The sequence below is a fragment of the Ischnura elegans genome, chromosome 2, assembly GCF_921293095.1.
Source record: "Ischnura elegans chromosome 2, ioIscEleg1.1, whole genome shotgun sequence".
NCBI lineage: Eukaryota > Metazoa > Arthropoda > Insecta > Odonata > Coenagrionidae > Ischnura > Ischnura elegans.
Window position 1 is genome coordinate 133,166,568 of NC_060247.1, and position 25,541 is coordinate 133,192,108.

Here is a 25,541-nt window from a genome sequence, read left to right on the forward strand (position 1 = left end):
GATAAACAGACTTTACTCAAAGAACCACTCCGATTCACCTTTAGCCATTCTTTGGAGAGGTGAAATTTCTCTCCCTTACCTGTTAGTATCTACGATTTGAGATACACTGTATCCTGTTTCGGAGAAAAGCCGCTATAGAGCCCACACAGTAAGGTAGAGCATCAACTCGGAGGTTTTATTGAATTTCATTTCTGGAATTGAAGAGAGAGCATGTAAAATTCGCCAATGGCCTTCAATGCTCATCTGAATGGTGATGATTCGGTTCATTGAGATTACACCGATTCGTATATAGCTGTATCCTATCGAAGAATTGTAACTTTTTAAATGGGAGATTAAAGGATTAAGGAGGGTTCAAATCCCCCACAACGTGATACAAGGGTCAGGGTACACAGTTAGGGAAAAAAACAAAGGAAATAAAGGAATTAACATATGATACAAAAAAGAATATTTTTAATCATTGATTTGATTTATAATTGAGAAGTACTCGAGCGAATCGAGTTCATTTGATAATGAAATGAATGGAAAATGTTATTCTCCCTGGTTGTTCGACGAAGGAGGCTGCATATACACGGCTCCTTCTCCTTCCACTTGATGATAACCCTTCAGTAAGCCTCCCCGAAGGGCTTGATGATCATTTCGTGGACCTGTAAAAAGTTTTCGGTCATGGTTATTTTTTTATTTGCTACCAATTCATGGTAGTTTTTTAATTAAATTTTATTTGTTGGTATGCTTAACCCGAAGTTAACGGTTACATCGTAGGAGTATGGGATAAGGTGAAAATCTGCCAATTAAATCCCGCCACTACTCATTCAAAAGAAGTTATTTTGATGAATACTTGACAAGACTCGTCCACGAGATCGAAAAAAGCTGCTGGAAAGACGTGACGGGCAATGGTTGGCAGCGAATCAGAGGTTCCTGATAGTGGAAGACTTATGTCAGTGAAGCTCGTTCAGAATGATATTGAATACGTTCTCCATCATCATTTGTCAACAATCCTAAGACTGATTTGACGCATAAATCCGTTCCGCTCTCCTATTCGCTAACCTTAACGTAGTGAAGTATTTCTTCTCTTTTACACCCTTTAAAACCTGTCCCGTGGGCCTGTAAAAAGTTCTCTCATTCGGGATTGTTCTTGCCCTTTTTCCCTTCCACCTATCCTTCAACAATTGTTTTCATCAGAACATCATGTTCATCATGTGGTCAATTAAGTCGTTTCGTCTCTTCCACAAGATTTTTAGAAGACTTCTCTTTCCTCCCACTCTTTTTTGCACTTCCTCATTACTTACTTGGTAGATCCATTTTATCTTCATTCTTTTTCAGTTGCACGTTATTAGTAGTTTTAAATATATATTAGTCGTAAAGAAAAATAATAAAGAATATGATATTTTTTAATAAATCAAACGAATTAAAGCACATACCAAATTATTTACGCTACGAATAGGTACGTGTTTTTCAAAATCGTACGTGAGATTAGAGGGCAAATCCCTGGATATCTTGGCCCGAGGGCCGTGAGGGGGGAAATCGAAAAATCGCCTCGCGTAATTAATGAACTTTCCCCTTGCCTTGGCCTGCCTTACCTGGACGCTTGGTTTCGAAGAGAGCACACTGATGACGCTGTCGGCTACGTCGTCTGCTTCCAAATACGGCAAAGTGGAGTACACCATATCAGACACCCTCTGTCCCATGCAAGCCTCGTAGATGTCTGATTTCACCAGCCCAGGGCTTATACTCTGGAAAAAAAACACATGCAGAATTTTGGGAGTACAGAGATGTGAACGTGAATTACAGAGGCCCAATTAAATCTCTACCACAAATAGATTACCTTCGCTTGAAAGACTCTTATAGTAAACCCTTGTTATGTAAGGTGACATGAGATCCTTCATGCGTGTGTTCTGTTTCCTGGATTTAACTGAAGACGTAACATCAAATGCGTATCACTGTGCGAGGCATAGGTATCGCGTGCGAGGGCTTGACAGTGACCTTGACGCGCCGACATCAGATACGAGGCGAGCTGAGTGCATTTTAATTGGCGCGCGATCTTCAAGGACAACCAATTTTGATTACAAATTAAAAACTTGCGTGCTTAAAAAATCCATTAATTACCAACATCCTAAAACTCAGGAACTCCCTCGTTTTACTCAGTCAAGACGAATATTTATTTAATATATGCAAATCTTTGTCCACGACCTTGTGCTTGTCCCTCTAACAAGAAACCGCATTTCTTCGTTATGATTCCAACGTACACGTAATTTCCCTGTCAATAATACTTCATTTTAACATTTTACCGTCATTTCTGGGACAGAAAGACAGCTGTAACATTCAAGCTTTCCTGTTTTGGGTAGAACAAGTCGTGACTGGTTCAAATCAGTAGGATGAGATTATGTTCGGCGAAAATACTGAGTCCAAAACGAATGATGGAGTGATTTTTGAAAGTACCATCATAGTTATTTTCTTGTTTATAGACGATCCTGAGAGGAATATATATCTGACGAGCGTGCTGTGCCCGCTCCCAGCGGGCTTCCCCCGCTCTTTTCAATGCAGGTCCACAGAGGGATAGGCGCGTTTCTAATTTTAAAATTTAGAAAAAAAGGCAGGGTCTTATGTACAAATTTAATTGGAATTTTCATGTACAAATTGAGGTCAGAGTCCCTCTTTAAACACAACATTGGAAGTAATTACATTATACTCTGTTAAACGCACATGATGACTCATACTTGTGTATCAACAGGAGACGTGAATGTGGAATCAGCCGCATCTTGATGAAGTAATTCAAAGAATGCGAGATATTGTTGCAAATGAACAAATGCATCAGTTTGTTCGCCGTTAACGTCAGGAAAATTTACCGATTTTTGTTTTTTTTTAATTATTTACAAACCAATTTTAGGAAACAATAGCAATATTTAGGAAGTAAGATATGCCGTCGCATGTTCTCTTGTAAATTCTGTGCATTTTGGTACCTCATTTGTAGAGTTTGGCTGCGTATAAATTGAGAAAAAGGTATCTATACAGTAAAAATGATATAGAAGATTTCTGAGTCAAAGTTTAAATAAAAATTACTCCTAAATGGTCAGTTAGAGCAATGCATGTCAGTGGCTCACTAACACGATGCAATGACAAGGCTAATCAGAATCTAAGTATTGAGAATGGAAAATAATCAATAAACACCTTTGTTGATTAGTTATGACTGTTGAGAATTAATGGCATTATGCGCGACTGAAAATATAATGTTTGCTATAGAAATAACAAGAGAAGTAGGTGAATGAAAATAAAATTATTCGAAGAATGCTTTTAGACTTTTATGTGGATTTGCATGAATCTCGGGATTCCATCCTAATTTCTGACCAGTCATATAATCTTTCGAAACGTATTTTATGGAGCCACTAGAATCAATGAGCCACTGTGAGATCATCTACTGCCTATTAAATGAATCATGATCTAATTATCGTATTGGATTAAATCCAAGCTGGCCAAAAAGTGATCAAAGAAGTTATCACGTCATAAAAGTCACTCACTTCGATAGCGTGTCAAAGTAAACTCTATTTTAAAGGTATTTCATGGATAGGACAGCCATTTTCGTCTCATTTTCGAAATCGTATTAGGGTCTATTTTAATTTTCCCGTAGGGAAGAGGTTTAAGCAAGAAGACGAATTAGATTTGACGCATATATTCTTGGGGAAATGCGTCACATTTTAAGCAGCTAATTTAATTCTTAAGGAAGACATAGGGGATCGGCATTTTGATGAATCTATTATTTTAAGTTTCATTTGCAAAATTGTCCATTTCCCATAGTTACATTGGAGTTGGGAGTTCCGGTGTTGGCTTCGACTCTCGACCACTGCCCACTTGGCACTAACAGCGCTCTTTTGTTTAACATTCACCCTGAGGCAGGCACGTAAGAGCAGTGGCGCCGACTCCATGGGGCCTGAGGGGGCCCGAGCCCCCTCAAAAATTCGTTATGGGCGTGAGGAAAAAATGTGTCAGGCTTGTCGATTTTCCCCGGAGTTTCCATATATCGAGATTCGAGTTATCAGGGTTCTAATGTTGATCATATGACTCTTCTAAAATGCTTAAAAAACTTAAAACTCAATACTTATAAAATTTCCCAGGGCAAGATACCCGGTTTAGGCCCTATACAATTGCGGTGGGAGCATTGCTGGCATGTGGGGGTGATTTACGTTGCATTTTCATGATGAAATTATAGGGAGGTTTCAAAACTTATTTTTCAAGATTATTTTGGTCTTTACTACTGATGGTCGTAATTCGCGGAGTATCTATAGTCTACAGGGTGGAGAAAAATTCTGTTAGGAAATTTTAACCCTGGGTATCCGATGACAACAGGAACCAAAATTACTAGTGAAGTTAAGGCCAAAAACGAACAATTTTTAAAATACAGAAGCAAGGGCGTACCCAGGATCTAAAATACCGGGGAGGGGGGCAATATCTATGATTGTTCAAGTTGTTGGTAAGATTTAAGCATGGAAAAGATGAATGAAATCAACATTGTAATGAAGCTCTAACAGCTCTTTATAAGTTTTCTGAATTATTTGCTTGAAAAAATATTATTATTTTCCTTGAAGAAATTTGCGATTTTTGCTTCTAGAGGGTGCAGCTACCCCTTCCTGCCCCTCGGTGAGTACGCCCATGTACAGAAATTTTAAGCCAAGCGTTCTTATTGGCCGCTCGTTTTCCCTGATGCCGGATGCCTTTGTTACATCACGATCTCCGGCAAGCCAAGCTTTCGATGTCATGAGTTGTCCAGAGCATCCGGCAACATGGCAGACTCGCGGTCAATCGGAACGATGACTCTTAAGTTTCTGTTTTTTAAAATATTTCTGTTTCGACCAAAACATCATTGATAACACAGGCCAGCAAAAAATTTTATTTGAAAACTTTTTTATTTTAATAGCTGATCTTTATAGATTTTTATGTGCCGAATCCAAACCTGGCCTTAGTTTTTTTGTATCACCCATAGTTTCCAAGCAATATGTATTTAAAATTTAGTCTAATACCCATACACGGTAAACCTATAGGGAAATCAATGAAACACTGTGTTACATCATAAAATTGTTTGTATTTACTGTTCACTACATCGTGATAAAATTGTTTGCATTTACTACAGCGTGATAATACAGGGTTCACTTGTCAACTGGAATTGGTCTACATTTTTTCCCTTTTTTCCTTGAAGCTTCTTGTGTAGCTTTTTCTGCGATGAATCGCTTGCTGAACTTCTCGGTGAAGTATTATCCCCCCATTACCTTCGTTCATTAGACCTACTTTTTCAATTTTATTACAACTATAAAAAAGCTGTTAAATTCTAAAAATATTGCTTGATTTCATAAATTTTACTGGAAAAAGGTGAATAAATGGTGGGTGATACAACTTTAAAACCATCATATTTGGATTCAGCAACTTTTAAAACATAAGAATAAGGTATTTTCAGTAAAGAAATGTTTTTTCATTATTGGCCTGTGTAATTTTGGTTACCACTGGCATCAGCTATCCAGGTTAAAATTTCGTCATTCAATGTTTCTCCACTCTTTATTTAGAGGAGATAGTTGATATACAGTGTATACACCCCGCCCCGAATAATTTTCGCACCATGTGCCCACTCGGAGGTGTGGCCACCGTCTCCGAAATGTTCTCCTATGGGGACCCATCACTTCCTTCAGACTTATTTTTTTAAAATTTGAGATCCATCTGAATGTCTTCAAGGGTTTACACTATATTACTTTAAAATTTCCTGTTTTTTAGCGTATGTCTCAAGTTAACAATACATTAGGAACACAAAGAAGGTACGACCTGTCGATTAGGAGTGACGTCCCCTCTAAATGAATGATTTTTATCGCAATTTGATTGATTACATATTCCCATCTATACTCCTTCATACCATTGTTAAGGAGAGGAAAGTACCTTACTTCATATTTAATCACTTGCGTCGAAAAAATAATAAAGTGGCTTTACATGTCTTACTTTTTATTAGTGCCAGACTGGTATTTTGTATGATAGTAGCCTCCTTTTAATAATCACGCAACTTAAAATCCTCTTGTTCCTGTTGACCATGAGAGGGTGGCATTTGTATTGTGGAGGACGAGGCGAGTGTACTTACAGTGATTTTGATGTGGCTCTTCTTGTCGCGCAGCTCGTGTCTTAGTCCTTCGGTGAGGGCGCGCACCGCGTGCTTGGACGCCGCGTAGAAGTGGATCTCAGCGCTAGATGGAACCACGTGCGCCGCCACGCTGTTGTTTTTTGTTTATGTGTTGATAATCCCGTTGCGATGGTGCCATCGACGCGACGATCGGTGAAACATGGAAAGAGGAAGGCCACTGTTAAGGCCGTTTTACATGGTACACGGAATTCCGTTATCTGACGTACGTGCGAAGGCGCAATCAAAACTGCGTCGTGTAAAGCGGTTAATTGCTAGAACACATGCGAGAATGCGTGGATGCGAGACGGCAAAATAGCCCCTGTTCTAATTTCGTTCATGCATTCGCACAATTCCGCGCCATTTTAGAAATTAATGCAGCTCTAACCTACGCAATTCTGCGCCCCGTGTAAAACGGCCTTTAGCGATAGCGAGAGGAAGGCGATATTATTATATCATGCATTTCAAGACGACTAAGTCCGTCCCGTAGTTTTATGATTGGTAGAGATGCGTGAAAGTCGGAAATGCGACACAGATGCGATGACTGGTCTTTTATGATGTTTTTACGCAAAGGGCATAGCCGAGTAAGAGATTGAAAAGTCCCCCCTCACGGATTTTTCCCAGACTTGGGGCATAGGATTTGGAATCAAATAGGACTAACCTCCCCACACTTCCAGCCCGCTAGAGGCCCACCAGGGCCGGCTAACTCGAAATTTCGATTTCCACTCTTTTTTAAATATCTTGAGATAGAAAGCATATTTTTGAATGCAATTTGCGCCATTTGATGGCTTTCTTAATGGAGCATATGCTCAATTTTTTTCACAACTTTTCAGGGGCATAAGGAGAAATGGCGTCGATTTGAAAATTTCAAACGCTAGTTTTCATAAAATATTTTTGAGAGCGCCACAATTAAAAAATGTGTTTCGAAGGAGTATTTAAATACCTTTCGGCTAATGCAATGAAAAAAGAACATTTAGGGGGTGGAACACCCCGAAAAAATATTAAATATGCCATTTTGGCCATTTTTTGCTGTTTTCCCCATGACCTTTGCCCCCATAACACCCGTTTCATACCATCTTGCACATATTTAGTACTCTCACTAACGCTCAAACTCATACTGATTGTAATTCCAACCTCAAGGGACAGGGCTTAGTGGATGCTGGTGCCGAAAATGGCTTCAGAACTCCGAAAACCTCCGAGTAAGCTATTTCAAATCAAAAGATTCCACACACCCAAACCCCTTCCCCACTCCTTCAAAGCTGAGAATAGATTTAATTTGTAAGTGTACGAGATTTATCCTGCGTCCTCGAGGACCAACTAGTCAGATATTCCAAAATGAAAAAACTCCTTGAGACTACCCCAACTACGCTAAACCCTTGGGATTTTATCATAGGTTAATGTTAGGCATGTGCTAAAATGAAGAGTACAAAATGTCAATTTTTCAACTTTTTTTTATCTAGATCATTTTTGAAATAATATATTATAACATGCATCAATGAAGATTCAGTGGATGACGAATAAAATTGTTTAGTGAAAATTCACCAAAAATCGATGTTTGACCAGATATTGTTTAATTTTCATAAGTTTTTTTTTGTTATTTGTATGCCAAACAGTAAAAAAGTTGAAAAATTGAAAAATCCGTGAGGGGGGACTTTTCAATCTCTTACTCCGCTATGCCCTTTGCCTTTTCGACGGCAAAATTCGTACATTTTGTGCCGAGTGCTGTTTAAATGCTCCGCCGACAGCATGTGAGCGACTGGCCAGCTGCTAGTTGGCTGGGACTTCAGGCGGCCGCGAACTACAAGTGGGCGCGGGCAAGCTACACCTCCGCCCCTATCTGTCTTTTTCCTTAATTTATTATTGTTCTACAACATAATTATTTAAAATATTCTGTATTTTATCATATAACTGTGTTTCACTACATTTTATCGTAATCTACCTCATTATGAAAATAAAAAAATAGACGATACAAAATACTATAAACTGTTATTGAAAGTGCGATTTTCACGTATCTCTAATGATTGGTATCGATCCTTCTGACCAGAAATCGAATTTCGTTGAAATGATTAGGTCGATTGAATGGAATAATAACTTGCGGTGAAAAAAATCATCCACTTTCATCCATTCCCCAAAGCGTTAATTTAAAACAATCTGAGAAAGTAGCTTCACCCTTTTCATGAGTTGGTGACATTATTTGAGATCTGATCAATTGACTTGTTTTCGTTGAAACTGTAATTCATCAACCTACTCATATACCAATGGTATGGTATGGTATTTTGAGGCGGCGCCCGACAGCTGAGGCCGTCGGTGCCATGAGGGAAGGGTATGGAAGGAAGGGTGGAGAGAAACCCGGCGTCGGCATTAGCCTGCTGATGACAAAAGAGGCCAAGGGTACAAGAGTTTAATGTCCTTTTCAACGGACCGAGTGTTTCGCTTGAAGTGTTCTCCACGCGACAGTCAAGCAAGGACTCTTTACCACCACCGGGATTTGAACTAGGGACCACGGGGCGTGACGCCATCACTTTAGTCATCACAATAACCCAATCATCGTTCATATATTAAGAAATTCATTTCGATATATTGAGAGTTTCAAAACACTGACCCAGTCAATGATAAGAAATACATTTTTCGGTCATAATTAGAACGATGAAACATTTCAATTTGCGACAGTTCTGAGTGGGGACCCAAAGATAAGGGGCGGCTGGGGCTAAACCCCTTCAATGTGCGTCTGTCCGTGGTCCGTTTAGCCGAACCTAGCGCGACCCCCCCCCCAAACCATGGAGGAATAGGGTGGTTTCCTATTATTTTTTTATTGCCTAAATCGAAAGATTATTACTCCTGGAGTATGTATTTCACGCTCTTAGATTTTCGAATGACGATATCTATTTTTCGCGATTAAACGAAAATTGAAAATTTTCAAGCGCGCGACGGCTAAGTAGGAATGCCGGGAAAACTCCTTGTGACGCATTTCTGGTTCCAGCTGTCGCCCTGTTAGGTGACCTTTGGGCGAGGCCTTCAGCGCTGATACGACGCAGGCTGCCAGCAGGTAGCAGAGTACCCACCCTGCTATCAGGTAGCGCTTGGCTTAAATAAGGATTATTATTCCTCTATCAAACGAAGGAAACTTTCCGAACTTAGGTATTTTTAATGTCTGATTATTAAGAAATGTTTCCCTGAGCTCTGTGCCTCATGCATGCATTGGTAATCTCAGACGATGTAAAACTGCTATCTACTCGTATAGAAACTAGGTCCCTACGACGTCACGTGGAGTGGAATCGCATGGGCTCCAATTTGGCCTTTTTCAAATGAGGTTAAAATTGACCATTGCCATTCGTCTAAACTGGGATTTCTTAAACCAAATAATTTGTATATTATGAATACACTAATGGTGGGTAACGAATCGCAATAAATGCCTTTCGTTTTCTTTGATGAAGTCAACTACCCTATTAAAAATGTCTTGAGTAAAGAAAATAATTATTAAAATTAATATAATTCAATCCGGTAATATTCGATTCAATCTCAAGAGATAAGGATTAAAATTTCAAAATTTATTTATAGTATTCCACACCCGCAGACACACACCCGGTATTCCTCCCCCTGCATAATGCAAACGCCCTCTGGCCACGGCCCTAAGAAGAAGATCAGCATGGGCCTGGAATGAATCCATTTGTTTTTAGGAAGGATAAAGTACTATTATAGTAATATCATTATAATCTATATTTTTTAAATTTGTATACTCGACTACCTGGTGCAATCCCAATGAGCGAATGTGATACAGGAAATAAATCGTTCGTATCGGAGATGCTACGGCGAGCTCCAGTTGCTATGCTGCGTGTGGCGCGGGGGGGGGGGGGGGTGGAGACCAGGGGGGGGGGGGAGGGAGGTTTTGTGGCCGTGGCTATGGTCCGTGCCTTCCCACGTGAACGCGATCGAAATCCACACCTCAAGGCTATCGAGGCCGTACGGAAATCATATATTTCCAATAACATCCAATATTTCTCTAGAAATGAATTAAAGCTAACCGCCAGCTTTCAAAGATTACCCAAGTATTGAAATTTAACACATGTCTGGAATCGTATTCCATATTATGGAACGCATTTTAGATTATTTTTGCGCGGTGAGTGTTTGCGATGTACTGACTGATATGATCACTTTAGTTAGAAAAATGAAGATGTTTTGGAGAGATGGCTGTTTTCGCTTGAAAAATATTCGAATGCAAATGTGTCGGAGTTTCAGTGCTTAGTTTTTAAATTCTCATTCTCTCGACCGGAGTGGATTGAGAAAAATTGAAAGGCCTTCTGTCTCCACTGCACTGCTCGATTTTAAATTGGTTTTGAGAAATCTCCGCACCGCGGAAATGGTCGCGGAACATACAATATATTCTCAAAATTTTCAAAAAGGTACTTGCAATCGCAAGGAATAGCATTAAAAAAATTATGAATTCAATAGATTACGTATAAAGAATGTAAATATTGGTTAACAGCCCAAATTGTGATCTAATTCCCTGTGAAATACGGATTGCCTATAGGCACTACGTATGTTGGAGTTAGGGGTGATCACTGAGGTCATAGCCCACCCCCCAACTTTTATCAAAAATTATAATTTTTTATAGTTCAATAGTTGTTTTATCTTTATGCAGGAGTAATGAGAGTGCATAAAAAAATGTATGGCTACAAGTCCAAAACGTGCGAGAAGTTTGAGATGCATTTATTATAGATCCCTGTTATTTTGCAACCTTTTTCATTTCATTTCATAAAAATCATTTATAATCTTTAGAGCTGTATTTCTTCTCCTTTATCCAAAATGGCTCTCTTACTTACAATCCCCTGTTTACTCCCACATCACCATGGCGCCCTCAACTCCAAAACACCAATATAAACACAAATACGCATACAAATAAAAATACAATTCAAACATCAATGCATAATGAATCATGCCAAACATCATGGACACGACGTTACAATCCCTAATGTAAAAACACCCCTCTCTCCCGGGGGATATTCCATGCTCCCCGGACCCAGATCAAGATCTCTCCCCCTTTTCCAATGATCATTATTACGTTAGAAATTATTTTCTCCCGATGAATACTACGTATTTGCAAATTAATGGCCCCTTTCCGTAAGTTAAGAGAAGCTATTTTGGGAACGGAATGCGCTATGTTGGATGGATGCGAATCTTAGACCTTTGGGAAGGAGAGACAAGGATAGGATCAGCACCTTCTTTGAGATTTGGGTGTGGAGGAGGATAAGAGAGATTTCTATACCTCCACTGCAGAAACGCTCAACAATCGCCCACCGAATGAAATCCGCTCATCTAGTAGCCCAGCAATACGAATCCGCTCAGCTGGCAGTATCCGGAGAATAGGATATGAGCGTTTATGCTCCGGACACTTTTTGGCACTCCGGACACCTCCAAGCTTGGAGAATAAGGAGGTGAGCGTTTATGCTCCGGACACTGCGAGCTCAGCGGATTCGTACTGTTGGGCTATTAGATGAGCGGATTTGATTCGATGGGCGATTGTTGAGCGTTTTTACATTGGAAGTATCGATTCGTGAATAATAATCATCTGCATACATTTTTTGATGTGTTATCACTCATGCATGCATCACTTACTACGCTAGATTTTTTTTGTATGTTTGTTTGCATAGTAGCATGTTCGTACTCTTAGCACCCCTGTCTGATCTGGGGCCGTATTCTGTATTTCGTCGGTGCCGCACCGGTCGGTTTCCCTTTCAAGCCCACCGACTGGACATCAAACCGTACCGACAACGGATTCCGCACCGACGACGACACTTTCAGCGATTCTGTAAGGTCGTCGGTTTCAAACCAGTCGGTACGGTTCCCCTTCCTTCCCAAACAGGGAAAATCCGAATATATCCGAAGTTTCACGTGTCTCCACCAATGAAAGAAGGGTAAAAACAAGTGAAGACTCATTGGCACAGTTTGTTGTCGTCATTCTCAATCTTTTTATTTGCGGAAATTACGACTTATTGCTAGATTAAGATAAACGATATTGGATAAGTTGTTAACAATGCTTATATAATGTGTGGTAGTAATGCTGTACCTACAGAATCGAAGGAAACAATGTTACAACATCACAATAAAGTTTGTATGTGATGGAGATTGTTGTTGCTGGAATGAATTATTGAAACTATCCTTGAGATCGTAGTTTCTTTTTTTAAATATTGGTTCCGTATAATGCTATTTATTCATGATTTGGTAATATAGTTGTCATTAAGTAAGTTCCGTATAAATGTTATCAACGGAAGGTTATGCCATTGGCACCGTAGCAGACGAAAATAGCATACCATGGAACGTGAACGTAGGATTCAAATGCAAATGTAATATTAGAGGAACAAGTTAGGAAATTGTTATAAAAATATGGAGCTGGGTGCAATTAAAAGAAGTGTAATGACGAGGAAGTAAATAAATTGTGATTGGGTGAAATACATATGCATAAGTTGCGCATTCCAAGTGAGAGAAAATGATAATATTGCGGTAAACCTCATACTTATTAACGAATATCTTCTTTTATCGTCAAGGGAATCAATGGCTGACGATGAAATGAAATGTAGTTGCCCGTTACAAATGAAAGAAACTGATACCGTTGTGGCAAACTTCATACTTAAATAAAAAGATCTTATTTCTATGCCGAGAGAAACGCCAAATTGATGATTGAGTGAAATAACAGTCGCCTATTCAGAGTGATATAAAGTGATAACATTGCGGCAAAACTCATATTTAATCAAAAATATCTTTTTTATGTCAAAGGAGCAAATAAATGATGATAGAGAGAAATAAAGCCTATTACAAGCGAGTGAAAGTGCGGTAACATAAATGAGAGAAAGTCATTATATGTTAGCAAACCTCATTTTTATTAACCATTATCTTATATTTCTGTCAAGGTAATTAATATAGATATGATGACACAGTGAATTATAGAGGCGTATTCGAAGGGGCAGAAAAAGATAAAATTGGAGAAAACCTCATTATTTACTCGGTGATGAGGTAAAAACAAAATAAAACGTACAATGCGCACCGGGGAATTCATGAAACCCACTAGTCGGTGGCCGTACCGACACCTCTTTGCTGTCGGTACGGCTACCGACGATCTCCCGTCCTCTCGTCGGTGCCGCACCGACCGGGTTCGTACAGAATCGCACGACTTCTTACCGGGAGTCGGTGTGACGTCGCACCCGACGAATCGGTGCCGCACCGATCGGTTTGGAGTTACAGAATACGGCCCCTGAGCGTGTGATCACCGTTTTAACACTTATCGCAGTTACCGCCCTTCCTCTGAGGTGATGAATGTGTGGAGTTTTTGTGTGGAAACTTTGGTCAAAAAAATAGAATCGAACGAGGTGGAGGCGTGACTGTATGCATGAGAGCCCACGAGAAGTAGTTGTGGGGTCACACGGGATAATGCTCTCCCTCGCCGACCCGTCCACGCATGCGCTCTCCTGCCCATCAGGCCGGGACACTCGGATTTGCGGTGGCAGATCGGCGATGCGAAGGGAAATGGGAAGGCGAAGTTAGGAATGAGGAAGTAAAGGAAAGAGTTGAAGAGGAAAGGACATACTTTCTTGAAGGAACCAAGCAAAAGAGAAACGGGAGTTGGATTGGGAATATTTTGAGAGGGAAGGATATTTTGAATGCAGCAGTCAAGAGAACAATGGAATGAGAAAAAAGAAGAGGGAGGAGAAAATGGACAGTTGAATTGGGGATGGAGTGATGTTCAGAGGGTAATCAAGGAGGAGAGCTAGAAAGGAGGGGGCGGCGATAACTTTGGTTTTATGGGACCTGCCAGTGAACAGACAGAAAGACAAATGATGAGGTACTTTCGGTGGAAAAAACCATTCGAATGCAAATACTTATAGCTCTCGATACTTTTTTCCTAAGTTATCATTCCCTCGTGCGGGCGAATGGAGAAGAATTTAAAGGACCCCACCGACACACAACCATATTGCTAGTTTTTATTTCCGCAAGATGCATCGACTTTTTCAGGCATCAAGTAATTGATGGGAATATATAGAAAGGTGTGTAGCAATGACTGAATCAATGAGAAAGAGAATTTTTCGGCCCTTAATAGATCAATGAAACGTTTAAATTTATAAGAATTCTGACCAATGGAGCGGGGTAGCTCCGGCCAGCACCTCGATTCGCGTCCTTCCCCTACCCATTTGAAAGTTATCCATCATATTCCGCAAAGAATACGATTGAATTTACCGCATCTTTTTCACGCTTACCCAAGTATTGAAATCGACACCTCTGTGTGGTGTGATAACTTATTCAAGGCTATAAATAGATCAAATATTATATTCTTAGCTAACACTACGCATTTTTGATTCACTGGCTAGTGTGATAACTTACGTAAGTAAACTAAATGTCAATTATATTTTATTTCCTCGGAGAAAGCCACCATTACACTCATGCCATCATTCCCGAAAAATCTCAGTTTCCTCCGATTTGGTGCCGCAATGAGGCTTTCGTAGTGCCTAAAGACGACTTATTTATTTCCGTAGCAATGCAGCTCCGATTAATTTCCTTCGTTAATAGGGTAGTTTCCTTCATCAAAGAAAACAAAAGGCATTGATTGCGATTTCTTACCCACCATTAGTTTTTTCATAATATACGAATCATTTGGTTTTAGAAATACCTGCTTAGACGAATGGCAATGGTCAATTTTATCCTCATTTGAAAAAGGCCAGATTGGCGCCCATGCGATTCCACTCCACGTGACGTCACAGGGACCTAGTTTCTATACGAGTAGATAGGAGTTTTACATCGTCTGAGATTACCAATGCATGCATGAGGCACAGAGCTCAGGGAAAAATGTCTTAATAATCACCTATTAAAACTGCCTAAGGTTGGAAAGTTTCCTTCGTTTGATAAGGTATTTTATAATCATTATTTAAGCCGAGCGCTACCTGCGAGTATCCTGTACTCCGTACTTTGTTACCTGCTAGCAGTCTGCGTCGCATGAGCGCTCTAATACTCGCCCCAAGGTCACCTCACTTGTAGCAGCGGGAACCAGAACGACGTCACACGGAGTTTTCCTAGTATTCATACTTAGTCGTCGCGTTTTCGCGCGTTTGAAAATTTTCACTTTTCCTTTAATCGCGAAAAATAGATATCGTCATTTAAAAATCTAATAGCATGAAATAAGTACTCCAGGAGTAATAATCTATGGATTTAGGCAATAAAAAATAATAGGAAACCATCCTATTCTAAACTCCGGAGTATGCGATAATGGTTTCCGAGCTTAATCGCGTTGTTTGATGCCTAATGGCGACGAACCCACCAGCATCTACAGGTCAGAACTGGAGATTCAGGCATTTATGCCGGCGAAAATGTCGTCATCAGGTATGAGACAACACTGTGGAAGTCCGTAAACCATGGTCACATCAACTATTGACAGCGGGGGCCTTCGCAAGAGCGGAAGGTGAAATCGGCGGAGAATAACCATTTTTATGTCCATTACGCCGATTCCATCCCATAAATTCGAGGAAACGAAAAAATGGGGAGAATGTAGAAACAAACAATTGGAATGCATATGTTTATAACTTTCAATACTGAAAAGTTTCTCGAGTTTTCCACCGGTTGATGTTTTCCATGTCTCCCGACGTTTCGGGCAGCGACATGCTGTTCATCCTCAGGATATCTTCCGAATCTTCGGAAGATCCCCTGGGATACGCCGGGAAAACTTAAGGTCATACAACTTTCAATACTTTTTTCCTAAATTCTCATCCCCTCGCCCGGGGCGACATGAGAAAACATAATATAAGGACCCCATCGACACGCAAACATATTGCTAGTTATTTCTAGCTAACGTGAAAGAGAAAAAAAAAACAGAATAATACATCGATCTCATCAGGCTTCAAGAAATCAATGTAAATATATAGAAAGTAGCCCTTCTCTTATTATTTTGAAATATATAAAATGGTGAAGCTCACTGTTCATTAGTGGGTGACGTCATTAGAGTGTTGGTGTATTAACTGGAGGAGGTAGAACCTTTCGGCAATGGAAAGAACTAAAGAAGTTAGAGTGTAGAAAAACACAAAGCACTCGAGACTCATGCGAAAGATCGAGTAATGTCAGAGACGCGATGATGTCTTGATCTGCATCAGTGGCGTAACTATGGGGGGAGGGGAAAATGGGGATAGATTCCCCCCCCCCCAAAACCTCAGAGAACTAAAAATAATATTCAAAACTATTGTCTAGTTTTGACGTATAGTAAATTTTAACGAAACCTTTTAATTAAACCCAAATTTTAAGTGCTAAAATTATGTAATATGTAGTGGCGGCTCGATAGTCAAATGCTGGGAGGGGCACACTCCACCGGGAGTCAAAATGTTTAAATATTATGTGTATTTCAGTGAGTTTTTAAGGCAATATAGAGACCATTATGACACACTAATACACAAAACGATCACTAAAACTAAAACACTAACAATCACAAACTCGTTTAACTCAACTACAACTAGGCCTATTTGATTAAAACAATTTACAAAAAATAAGTCTACTGGTCACCAAAACAAGGTATTCTGCAATACTGCAACACAAGATTATACGGCCGCTGGCCGGCGCGGCGATGTCAACTCACTCGTTCTGCGCATGCTCGGGCGGCGTCCCAGTACTTCCATAAGGTACTAGTTTAGACGCGTCATAGTACCAGCAGCCCCCACCACCACCACTCTTCATATGACTACTTGGTGATAGATTGGGACGTTCTGGCCAGCGCTCCGCGGCTACAAATGCGAACTTCTCGCGCAATTTTTACCTGTTTTTCCTTCATTTTCGATGTATGCTATTGAAAAAACACTTTGATTAATTAGATGCATTATTATATTTAAACGGGTATTTCATTTTTTTCTCCTTTTTCAAATCTTTGTGAGGGGCGGCGTCCGAGAGTACATATGGGCAAGCCACAACTGGTAATATGTATTTGCAGGCATGCCATATTTCCAAAATTTTCCTAGAAGGGGGAAAGGGGGAAAGGGAGGTTGACCTTCCCCATTCCCTCTCATCCCCCCCAAAGTATATTCCTAGTTACGCCACTGATCTGCATTTTGTTCGTTACGTCATTAATTTCTCTGGCTGTCGATGCTTCTCGGCGGATAGCTTCGAATATGGCGTCGTGGTCGAACAAAGTAATAATGCACGCCTCTTTATTTTTCAAACACTATCTCAATCAACGATGAAATAAAATTGGCGAGCCCATTAAAGAAGATCGACTTGCGAGCTCATAATTTTAGCCGCATCTTGGTTCGCACAGTGTGCTGTATTTTTTAAGTGTGGATGGGTGTGGGTGCGTGTATACCTGCTGATGTGGATGATATGACCGTCGTCCACTCCCCTCCTCATCATCGACTCGATGGCCAGTTTCGTACAGTGACTCAGTCCGATCACGTTCACGGCCATTATCTTCGTCCAGCTCTCCACCGAACCATCTGAAAAGTAGAACACCATAATATGGTAGTTTCCTTCATCAAATAAAACGAAAGGCATTGATTGCGATTCCTTACCCCCCATTAGTGTATTCATAATATACAAATTATTTGGTTTTATAAAACCCAGTTTAGACGAATGGCAATGGTCAATTTTATCCTCATTTGAAAAAGGCGAGATCGGCGCCCATGCGATGCCACTCCACGTGACGTCACAGGGACCTAGTTTCTATACGAGTAGATAGGAGTTTTACATCGTTTGAGATTACCAATGCATGCATGATGAACAGAGCTCAGGGAAACATCTCTTAATTATAATAATAATCACACATTAAAAATACCTAAGTTCGGAAAGTTTCCTTCGTTTGATAGGGGGGTAATAATCCTTATTAAAGCCAAGCGCTGCCTGCCAGCAGGGTACTCTGCTACCTGCTAGCAGCCTGCGTCGTATCAGCACTCAAAGCCTCGCCCCAAGGTCACCTCACACGGCGAAAGCGGTAAAGCAGAATGACGTCACACGGGATTTTCCCTGCATTCATACCTAGCCGTCGCGTTTTCGCGCGCTTGAAAATTTTCACTTTTCCTTTAATCGCGAAAGATAGATATCGTCATTAAAAAATCTACAACCATGAAATACGTACTCCAGGAATAATAATCTTTCGATTTAGGCAATAAAAAATAATAGGAAACCACCCTATTCATTGGGTTGTAGGTACTCATTGAAAATGACTGGAATAATCATACTAATTCAGGAAGTTGCAAAAACTTTCATACGGAAAATTTGGCTGCGGTGTGTTTTCTAACTTCAACCGGCTGATTAAATTTTCTGATTGGTGATTATATTGTGAATTAATGATTATGTGTAAAATATATAATTTGAAGGTTAAAAAATTTATGCGGGACCTAATGAATGGGTAAATAGTTTGAAAAATTGATATCTTCCTGAAAATTGAGGGTGAAATAAAAATTATTAGGAAAAGAAATATTATTAAATATTGGTACATTCTACATGAATATTCCCGTATGTTCTATGGTTTCGAAGATGTAATATCATTATCAAGGTACAGATTCATAAAAGTTAATTCCCTCAAATTAGGAGGATCACAGGTACGTACGTTATCTCCCTTCCCCTAACTCCTTTTATTTTTGGAATCCTTTTTATCATCAACTTCGGGTCCCAAGTAAATGAATTTTCGATCAGTAAGAGCCCGCGACAAATAAGGAATGCGAGTAAATGCAGAAATAACAGTTGTCATGATTTTCCTTATACCACGGAAAACAACTCCCCTTCAACTTCTTTTGGATATCCAGTTCGGGGTGATGAAACCACGTATTAGGAGGTCACGTTTATACAGTAATTTCACTCATTAACTTTTATTTACACCCAAAGGCGTACCCAGGAACATAACTAGGAAGGGGCAAGCCATGGTCTAAAGAAAATTTGTTGAATACTTTCGTTTCAATTAGTACTGATTTTGCTTAAAGACTTTTGCGATTATTGCTTCTGGGGGGGGGGGGTCTGTCTCCCTGCCCCTCGCCGGGTACACCCATGACACGTACAACAAACACATTAAAAGATTCGAAAATTTATTGCTGCCCCCCTCTTCCCCTCGCTGGGTACGCCCATGTATACACCGTAGTAAAAATGTTATAAGCGTGATGTTGTTGAATGCCACCCGGAATTGAACTTAGCTCCCCCAATTGCGGGTCAGGCATGTTGTGGTATTGCTGGATTAAAGGCAGAAATGTGTGATTAGTTCGGTTCATCCGCTCCGTAATTAAAAACATATAATTCAATTACACGATTTTTAGTCTTGGTAAAAAAAAGTGCGGAATTAGAAAAGGAGTGCGACAAGGCTGTACATTGTCACCCGTAATTTTCAACGTTTACATTGAGAAAGCCATTAGTGAAATCAAAGAAAACGCATTGGGAGTGAATATCCATGGAGAAAAAATTAGCATGCTAAGATTTGCCGATGACATAGCCGTTATAGCAGAAACATATTCTGGTTAATATGGGTAGGGTAATGGGTAAATATCAACTGAAAATAAGCACGAAGAAAACCAAGATCTTAGTATGCAGCAGAAGAGAAGAAGTCAAGACTAACATTAAAATTAGGAAGCAAAACCTCATAGAGATGGATGAATTCGGTTATTTGGGACGCAAGGTAACTAGTGACGGGAAAAGTAAGAAAGAAATTATTAGCAGAATAGCTCAGGCAAAGAGAGCATTCCACCAAGAGAGAGAACTGTTTACAGCGGGAAACTTAAATATGGAAGTAAAGAAACAATTTATAGGAACCTACATTTGGAGTATGCTCCTACACGGAAGTGAGGCATGGACATTGACGGCCGCAGCAAAATCAAGGATAGAGGCCTTCGAAATGTGGTGCTGCAGAAGAATGATGGAAATCAAATGGATCGACTGAGTTAGTAACGAGGAAGTCCTAAGAAGAGTAGGAGAGAAGAGAAGCCTCATGAAAACCTTAAACTAGAAGACGGAACAACCTAATAGGCCACATCTTGAGACATGATGGCCTGATGAAGACAATCGTCGAAGAACAAGTGGAAGGCAACAACGGAAAAGGAAGACCTCGAACAAAATATATGGAACAAGTAAAGAAGGATGTGAAAGAGGAGAAATACGTAGGTGTGAAAAGATTAGCTGAAAGGAGAACTGAGTGGAAAGCTGCGTCAAACCAATCCTAGGATTGTTGACCAGTGATGATGAAAAAAAGTGTAAGGGCGAGGTGTCCAAGGGAAAGGTTTATTCCCCGTATTGGGTATTGAGCTTTGATGTAAGTATATTTCTGGGGTGCTGCTCAACCCTTAGCATAATTGTTACTGACCGAGCAGAGTGTTCCTGTAAGCGACGCCGGCGTTGTTGACGAGGACGTCGGCTCCCCCGTGGGTCTCTTCCACCGTCTTGAAGGCCGCGATCACCGATGACTCGTCCGCCACGTCACACTGCACCGCGAACATCTGACCCGCCTCCCCCACCAGATCCTTCGCAATCGCCTGCAATCGCAAAGAATATGAATCCATTTTCATTCGTTTGAAGAATAGGGTAGTTTCCTTCATCAAAGAAAACGAAAGGCATTGATTACGATTCGTTACCCACCATTAGTGTATTCATAATATACAAATTATTTGGTTTTATAAATCCCAGTTTAGACGAATGTTAATGATCAATTTTAACCGCATTTGAAAAAGGCCAGATCGGCGCCCATACGATTCCACTCTACGTGACGTCACAGGGCCCTAGTTTCTATACGAGCAGAGAGGAGTTTTACATTATCTGAGATTACCAATGCATGCATGAGGCACAGAGCTCAGGGAAACATCTCTAAATAACCACCTATTAAAATTGTCTAAGGTCGGAAAGTTTCCTTCGTTTGATAGGGTAATGATAATACTTATTTAACCCAAGCGCTACCTGCTAGCAGTCTGCGTCGTATGAGCGCTCAAGCCTCGCCTCAAGGTCACCTCACTTGCCGCAGCAGGAACAAGAAATACGTGACTCGGACTTTTCCCATCATTCATACTTAGCCGTCGCGTTTTCGCGCGTTTGAAAGTTTTCACTTTTCGTTTTATCGCGAAAAATAGATATCGTCATTTAAAAATTTACAAGCATGAAATACGTACTCCAGGAGTAATAATTTTTCGATTTAGGCAATAAAAAAATAATATGAAACCACCCTATTCGTGAGTTTTTTTTTTAATAATTGCTGTATTTTATATAATTTAATAATTAAGTATGACCATTTTTATAGTATGTTATAATTATATTCTTAAAAAGGTATGTTTAATAAAATGTGAAATTTCCTGTATATTTTATGTAGATAAATTGCACAGTAACGATCCTTTCAATACATGACTTGAATGAAAGGACTGACAACCTGAATAACCTGGCCGTCGACGCACCCTTACGCTAAATTCTACTACTAATTACATTCTTTTTATAATTACATTTCAATTTATTAACCAAACTGAGGTGTGGCGGGATAAAGTCCTTTCCTCCGAAACAAGAGGTCGCGGGTTCGAGTCCCACCTAAGAAGGTTTCCCCCAACCGGGGCATGAATGTTCGTGTACGTTTAATTCTTAATCTTGCTGAAAGCCCCGATGTAAAAGGTAAAAATAGAGCTGTTTTGGTGGTAGAGGAATTAGAAAAGATGTGTAAAATATTATATTTCTTCGCGACCTCTTGAATTAAGTATCCATTTAAAATATCGAGTGTAGGTCGTCATTTTAGGGGATTAAATTATCATTCTTCGCCAATGTTTCGGAATTTAATGGATCGTTCCTTTTTTATTTATTCAGGATGTTGTTTTAACGAATAATTTATAAATACGTGATACAATAATCATATTTTCCGAAATATAACAAACATCACTTATTTTGAAGTTTCATAACATTGAAATTGAAGTTTCATAACATAAAATTGAAACCTTGGTCGTAATAAATTTGGAAATCTTGAAAAACTGCAAGTATTTATTTTAGTATAGAACATTTGAACATCTATGCCCTTTGACTCATTGGCGTTGAGGTATTTGTTTTTGATCTGGGCCATTCATGGTGGGCCCGTTATAACAGAACTGATTTGTGGTGCAAACAGCCTGTGGCTGCAGCAGATATGCTATCAAGTCGTGATTTCTCGCGTGCCATATTTAATGGCTGACATCAGCTGAGTTGATATCGCGGTGGAGACCCGGGGTCATTCCCCTCGAGAGAGAGGGGAAACAAACTATTTTCAATCTCCTTCGCGTTCTCTATAACCTATTTCCCATTCCCGTGTTTCGGTGCGAAACTTAATTTTATCAACTCTTCGAAAGCCTCAAATTTTTCCTAGTAGATAGCAAGATAACAAAATGGGGTCGTTAACGAGTTTAGCCACACCCGATTGTGATAAATATTTGAAAACGCCATTTGACCTGTATTTTTCCGGTTTTAGATCCATCGCTAAGGGTCATGCAATTCTCGACGACATATCACCAGCCGTAAACCCTTTCTCAGAGAAGTTGCTGACGTCAAGAATTCATTCCGCCCCTTCTACCCGCCCCGTGGACCTGCATAGCAGCCAATCCCTTATGCCTCCGTATCCCCTGTTTATGCTAACCGCTTTGTTCTGATGAATTTTTAATTCCTTACTTACTTCTAGGCTTGAATTTCGTGCTTTATATAGATCCTAATTCTTTAGGATTTAGTACTCTCTCTGCCCGGACTGCGTATTTTTCTGCTAATTTGTGTCGTGCCATGCAAGCAAGATAATTGAAGTTTCAAGTTTTGAGCCTAGTGGGTCGAGAGTTGAGCCAGAGGCTGATTGAAGGCATCTGGGTTCATATCCTGAGTGAAGCCCTTGGAAAAAAATCCACTAATTGCGAGGTGTGTCTCTCAGGGAAAAAAGTGTCCCCATTAACCCGGAATGTGTCTAACTCAAACCCCCTTCACGTATTCTTGGGCGATTAGAGATTGCCTATCCAAATCAACCTTAGGATTGAATCACAACTGCATATGCGCACCATTCCTGAAGCCACCTCAATAGGCGTGTGGCGGGGGCTGATAGGTCGCCAGCCATTAAGGAATACAAAGGAAATGTTCCAACGAAGTTCCGCCTAGGGTTTATAATAATAATATTATACATCATTAATAAACTTCCCATTGGTATGGTATTTGGAGGAGGCGACCGACAGCTTAGGTCATTTGCGCCATGAGGGAAGGGTATGGAAGGAAGGGTGGAGAGAAACCCGGCGTCTGCATTTGCCTGCTCTTATCGAAAGGCGCCAAGGGAACCACGGCTTATCGTCCCATCCGACGGACGGAGTGTTGCGCTCTAAATGTCCTCCACACAACACTCAAGAAGGGATCGGGCAGTCTCTGAAAATTCTCTGCCACTGCCGGGATTTGAACCCGAGCCCACCAGGTGGGAAGCCAACACTCTAGCCACCACACCGACCCGATCCCCACCTAGAATTTATTAAAGCACTTTGTTGTTACGGAACGAATTAAGGAAAGCATCTCTCTTAAGTCTGATTAAAAGACTCTCTTAAGACTCTGTTGCGACCTTGATGAGCAATTGTCACATCCGCCCTAGGGCATTAATCGAGGCATAAGCTGTAATTGCCTGTCTCTCTTCTTCTCGCTCTCATTAGCAGCAGCCGTCAATCACATTGTGTTCTGGTCGACCCACTCTCTCTCTCTCTCTCACTGTCAGTTGTGCACGGACGCATCCAGGCTTAAATGTGTAGACGGGGTACTTTTGGGGACAGTTGAAGTAACGTAATAGGGTTTCAGTGGGCTGGAAGGGGTACTAAAATGGAAAAAAGCTATATTTCGGCGCTGCCTGGCTTCATGTGGTGGAACTTAGTGTGAACGGTGAGACTGGTGAGGGTAACTAAAACGGAATCATATTGAAAATACGAGAAATGAACGAAGTTTCATATGAAGGATTTAAGGTTTTCCCGATGGATTCAGAAATATCAATGATGCGTCGGCATTCGGAAATTCAGGCGTCGATGAATCTGAAATCGTCTGCTGTATCAAAGTTCAAACCTATGTCTGGGTACGTGATAAATGTGAAATACATGTCGTCATCCATAATACGTACCATCTCCCGGTAGAAAACCTGAGAACAATACGCCCGAAATATTATGCAATTGGAAATAATTCATTCGTATTTAGATGATAGATATAATTAGGTATCTAGGGAATATTTTAGAGTACCTAGGGACAAAAACGAAAGGAATACGTAATCATTTCTGGTTGAAAGTTGAGACATTGCTTGGTCAAATTGAGGCAAATTTAAAAAATCAGAGGCAAAGCACGGTGGGAGAGGAGAGGAAACTTCTAGCAGAGATACGGTGGAGGCAGAAGGAATGGATGGAGCGAGTACTGAGCGGGGAGGGGATGTTGAAAACAGTGTTAGAGGGTAGAATGTTTGGTAAACGAGGGAGGGGAAGGCAGAGAAAAAGATTTCTTGATAGAATGAAAGGAGATAGAATTGTAAAATTTGTGAATTAAATAGAAAAGTCCATGAAGGGAGGGGAGATAGCCAGAATATTTCTAAAACATTCCATAGAAACCTACCTTAATGGATAGATGTTGAAAACAGTGTTAGAGGGTAGAATGTTAGGTAAACGAGGGAGGGGAAGGAAGAGAATAAGATTTCTTGATAGAATGAAAGGGGATAGAATTGTTAAAATTGTGAATTAAATAGAAAAGTCCATGAAGGGAGGGGAGATAGTCAGAATATTTCTGAAATATTCCATAGAAACCTACCTTAATGGATAGAATAGTTTCATTGTGATAATGATGGAGACCACCCCACCATGAAATGAGGATCTACCATGCATGTTCGTTGGAATGCACCCTTTTATTTGTGATTACCACTCACCTCCATCTTCTCCACCCTTCGGGCCATTCCCACCACTTTGAGTCCGCTCTTGACGAGTGCCCGGGCGATGGCCTCCCCGATGCCGGCGCTTGCGCCCGTCACCACCGCCACACGACCCTGCCACCGCTCCATCAACGCGGGCGCAACTGGAGGACGTATCTATGAGGGCGGGAGGCTGCGGAGATGTATTGTCTTGCGTGTGTGCAAACCCCCTGTCTGGATGTCCGCTTGCCACGCGAATGCAAAAGCTCTCGGGGGCACATCTATTCGTCGCGCTTGGACGACAGACTTTCCCCCCCTTTCCCACAATGCCCCCCTCTCTCCCCCTCCTCTTTTGGAAAAGTTCTTCCTTCCTTCATCAGGTCGTGGCCCACTCCTCCCCCTCACCAACCGCAACTTTCTTCTAGAGCTGAGTCGTTCGTTCGCCAGTGAATCGTTCATTGTATCGATTCAGTTCCACATGATTTGAAATACAGTAGATTCCGTTTAATGGGTCCACCGGTTACTTGGGGCAGCCGCTTAATTGGGGCAGATCTTGAAGGACAGAACCCAATAGAGGAA

General features: G+C 40.7%; 1 protein-coding gene across 1 annotated transcript; it reads right to left on the reverse strand.

Annotated features, from left to right (window-relative positions):
* Positions 1–428: 428 nt before the first annotated feature.
* On the reverse strand, positions 429–25,219 carry LOC124154655 (dehydrogenase/reductase SDR family member 11-like). The gene is made up of 6 exons (XM_046528510.1): positions 24,981–25,219; positions 20,439–20,607; positions 17,463–17,592; positions 6,107–6,236; positions 1,578–1,730; positions 429–644 (listed from the first exon to the last, which is right to left on the reverse strand). Exons 1-6 carry the CDS (start codon positions 25,110–25,112, stop codon positions 603–605), a joined length of 756 nt encoding a protein of 251 aa, XP_046384466.1. The 5' UTR covers positions 25,113–25,219; the 3' UTR covers positions 429–602.
* Positions 25,220–25,541: the final 322 nt, after the last annotated feature.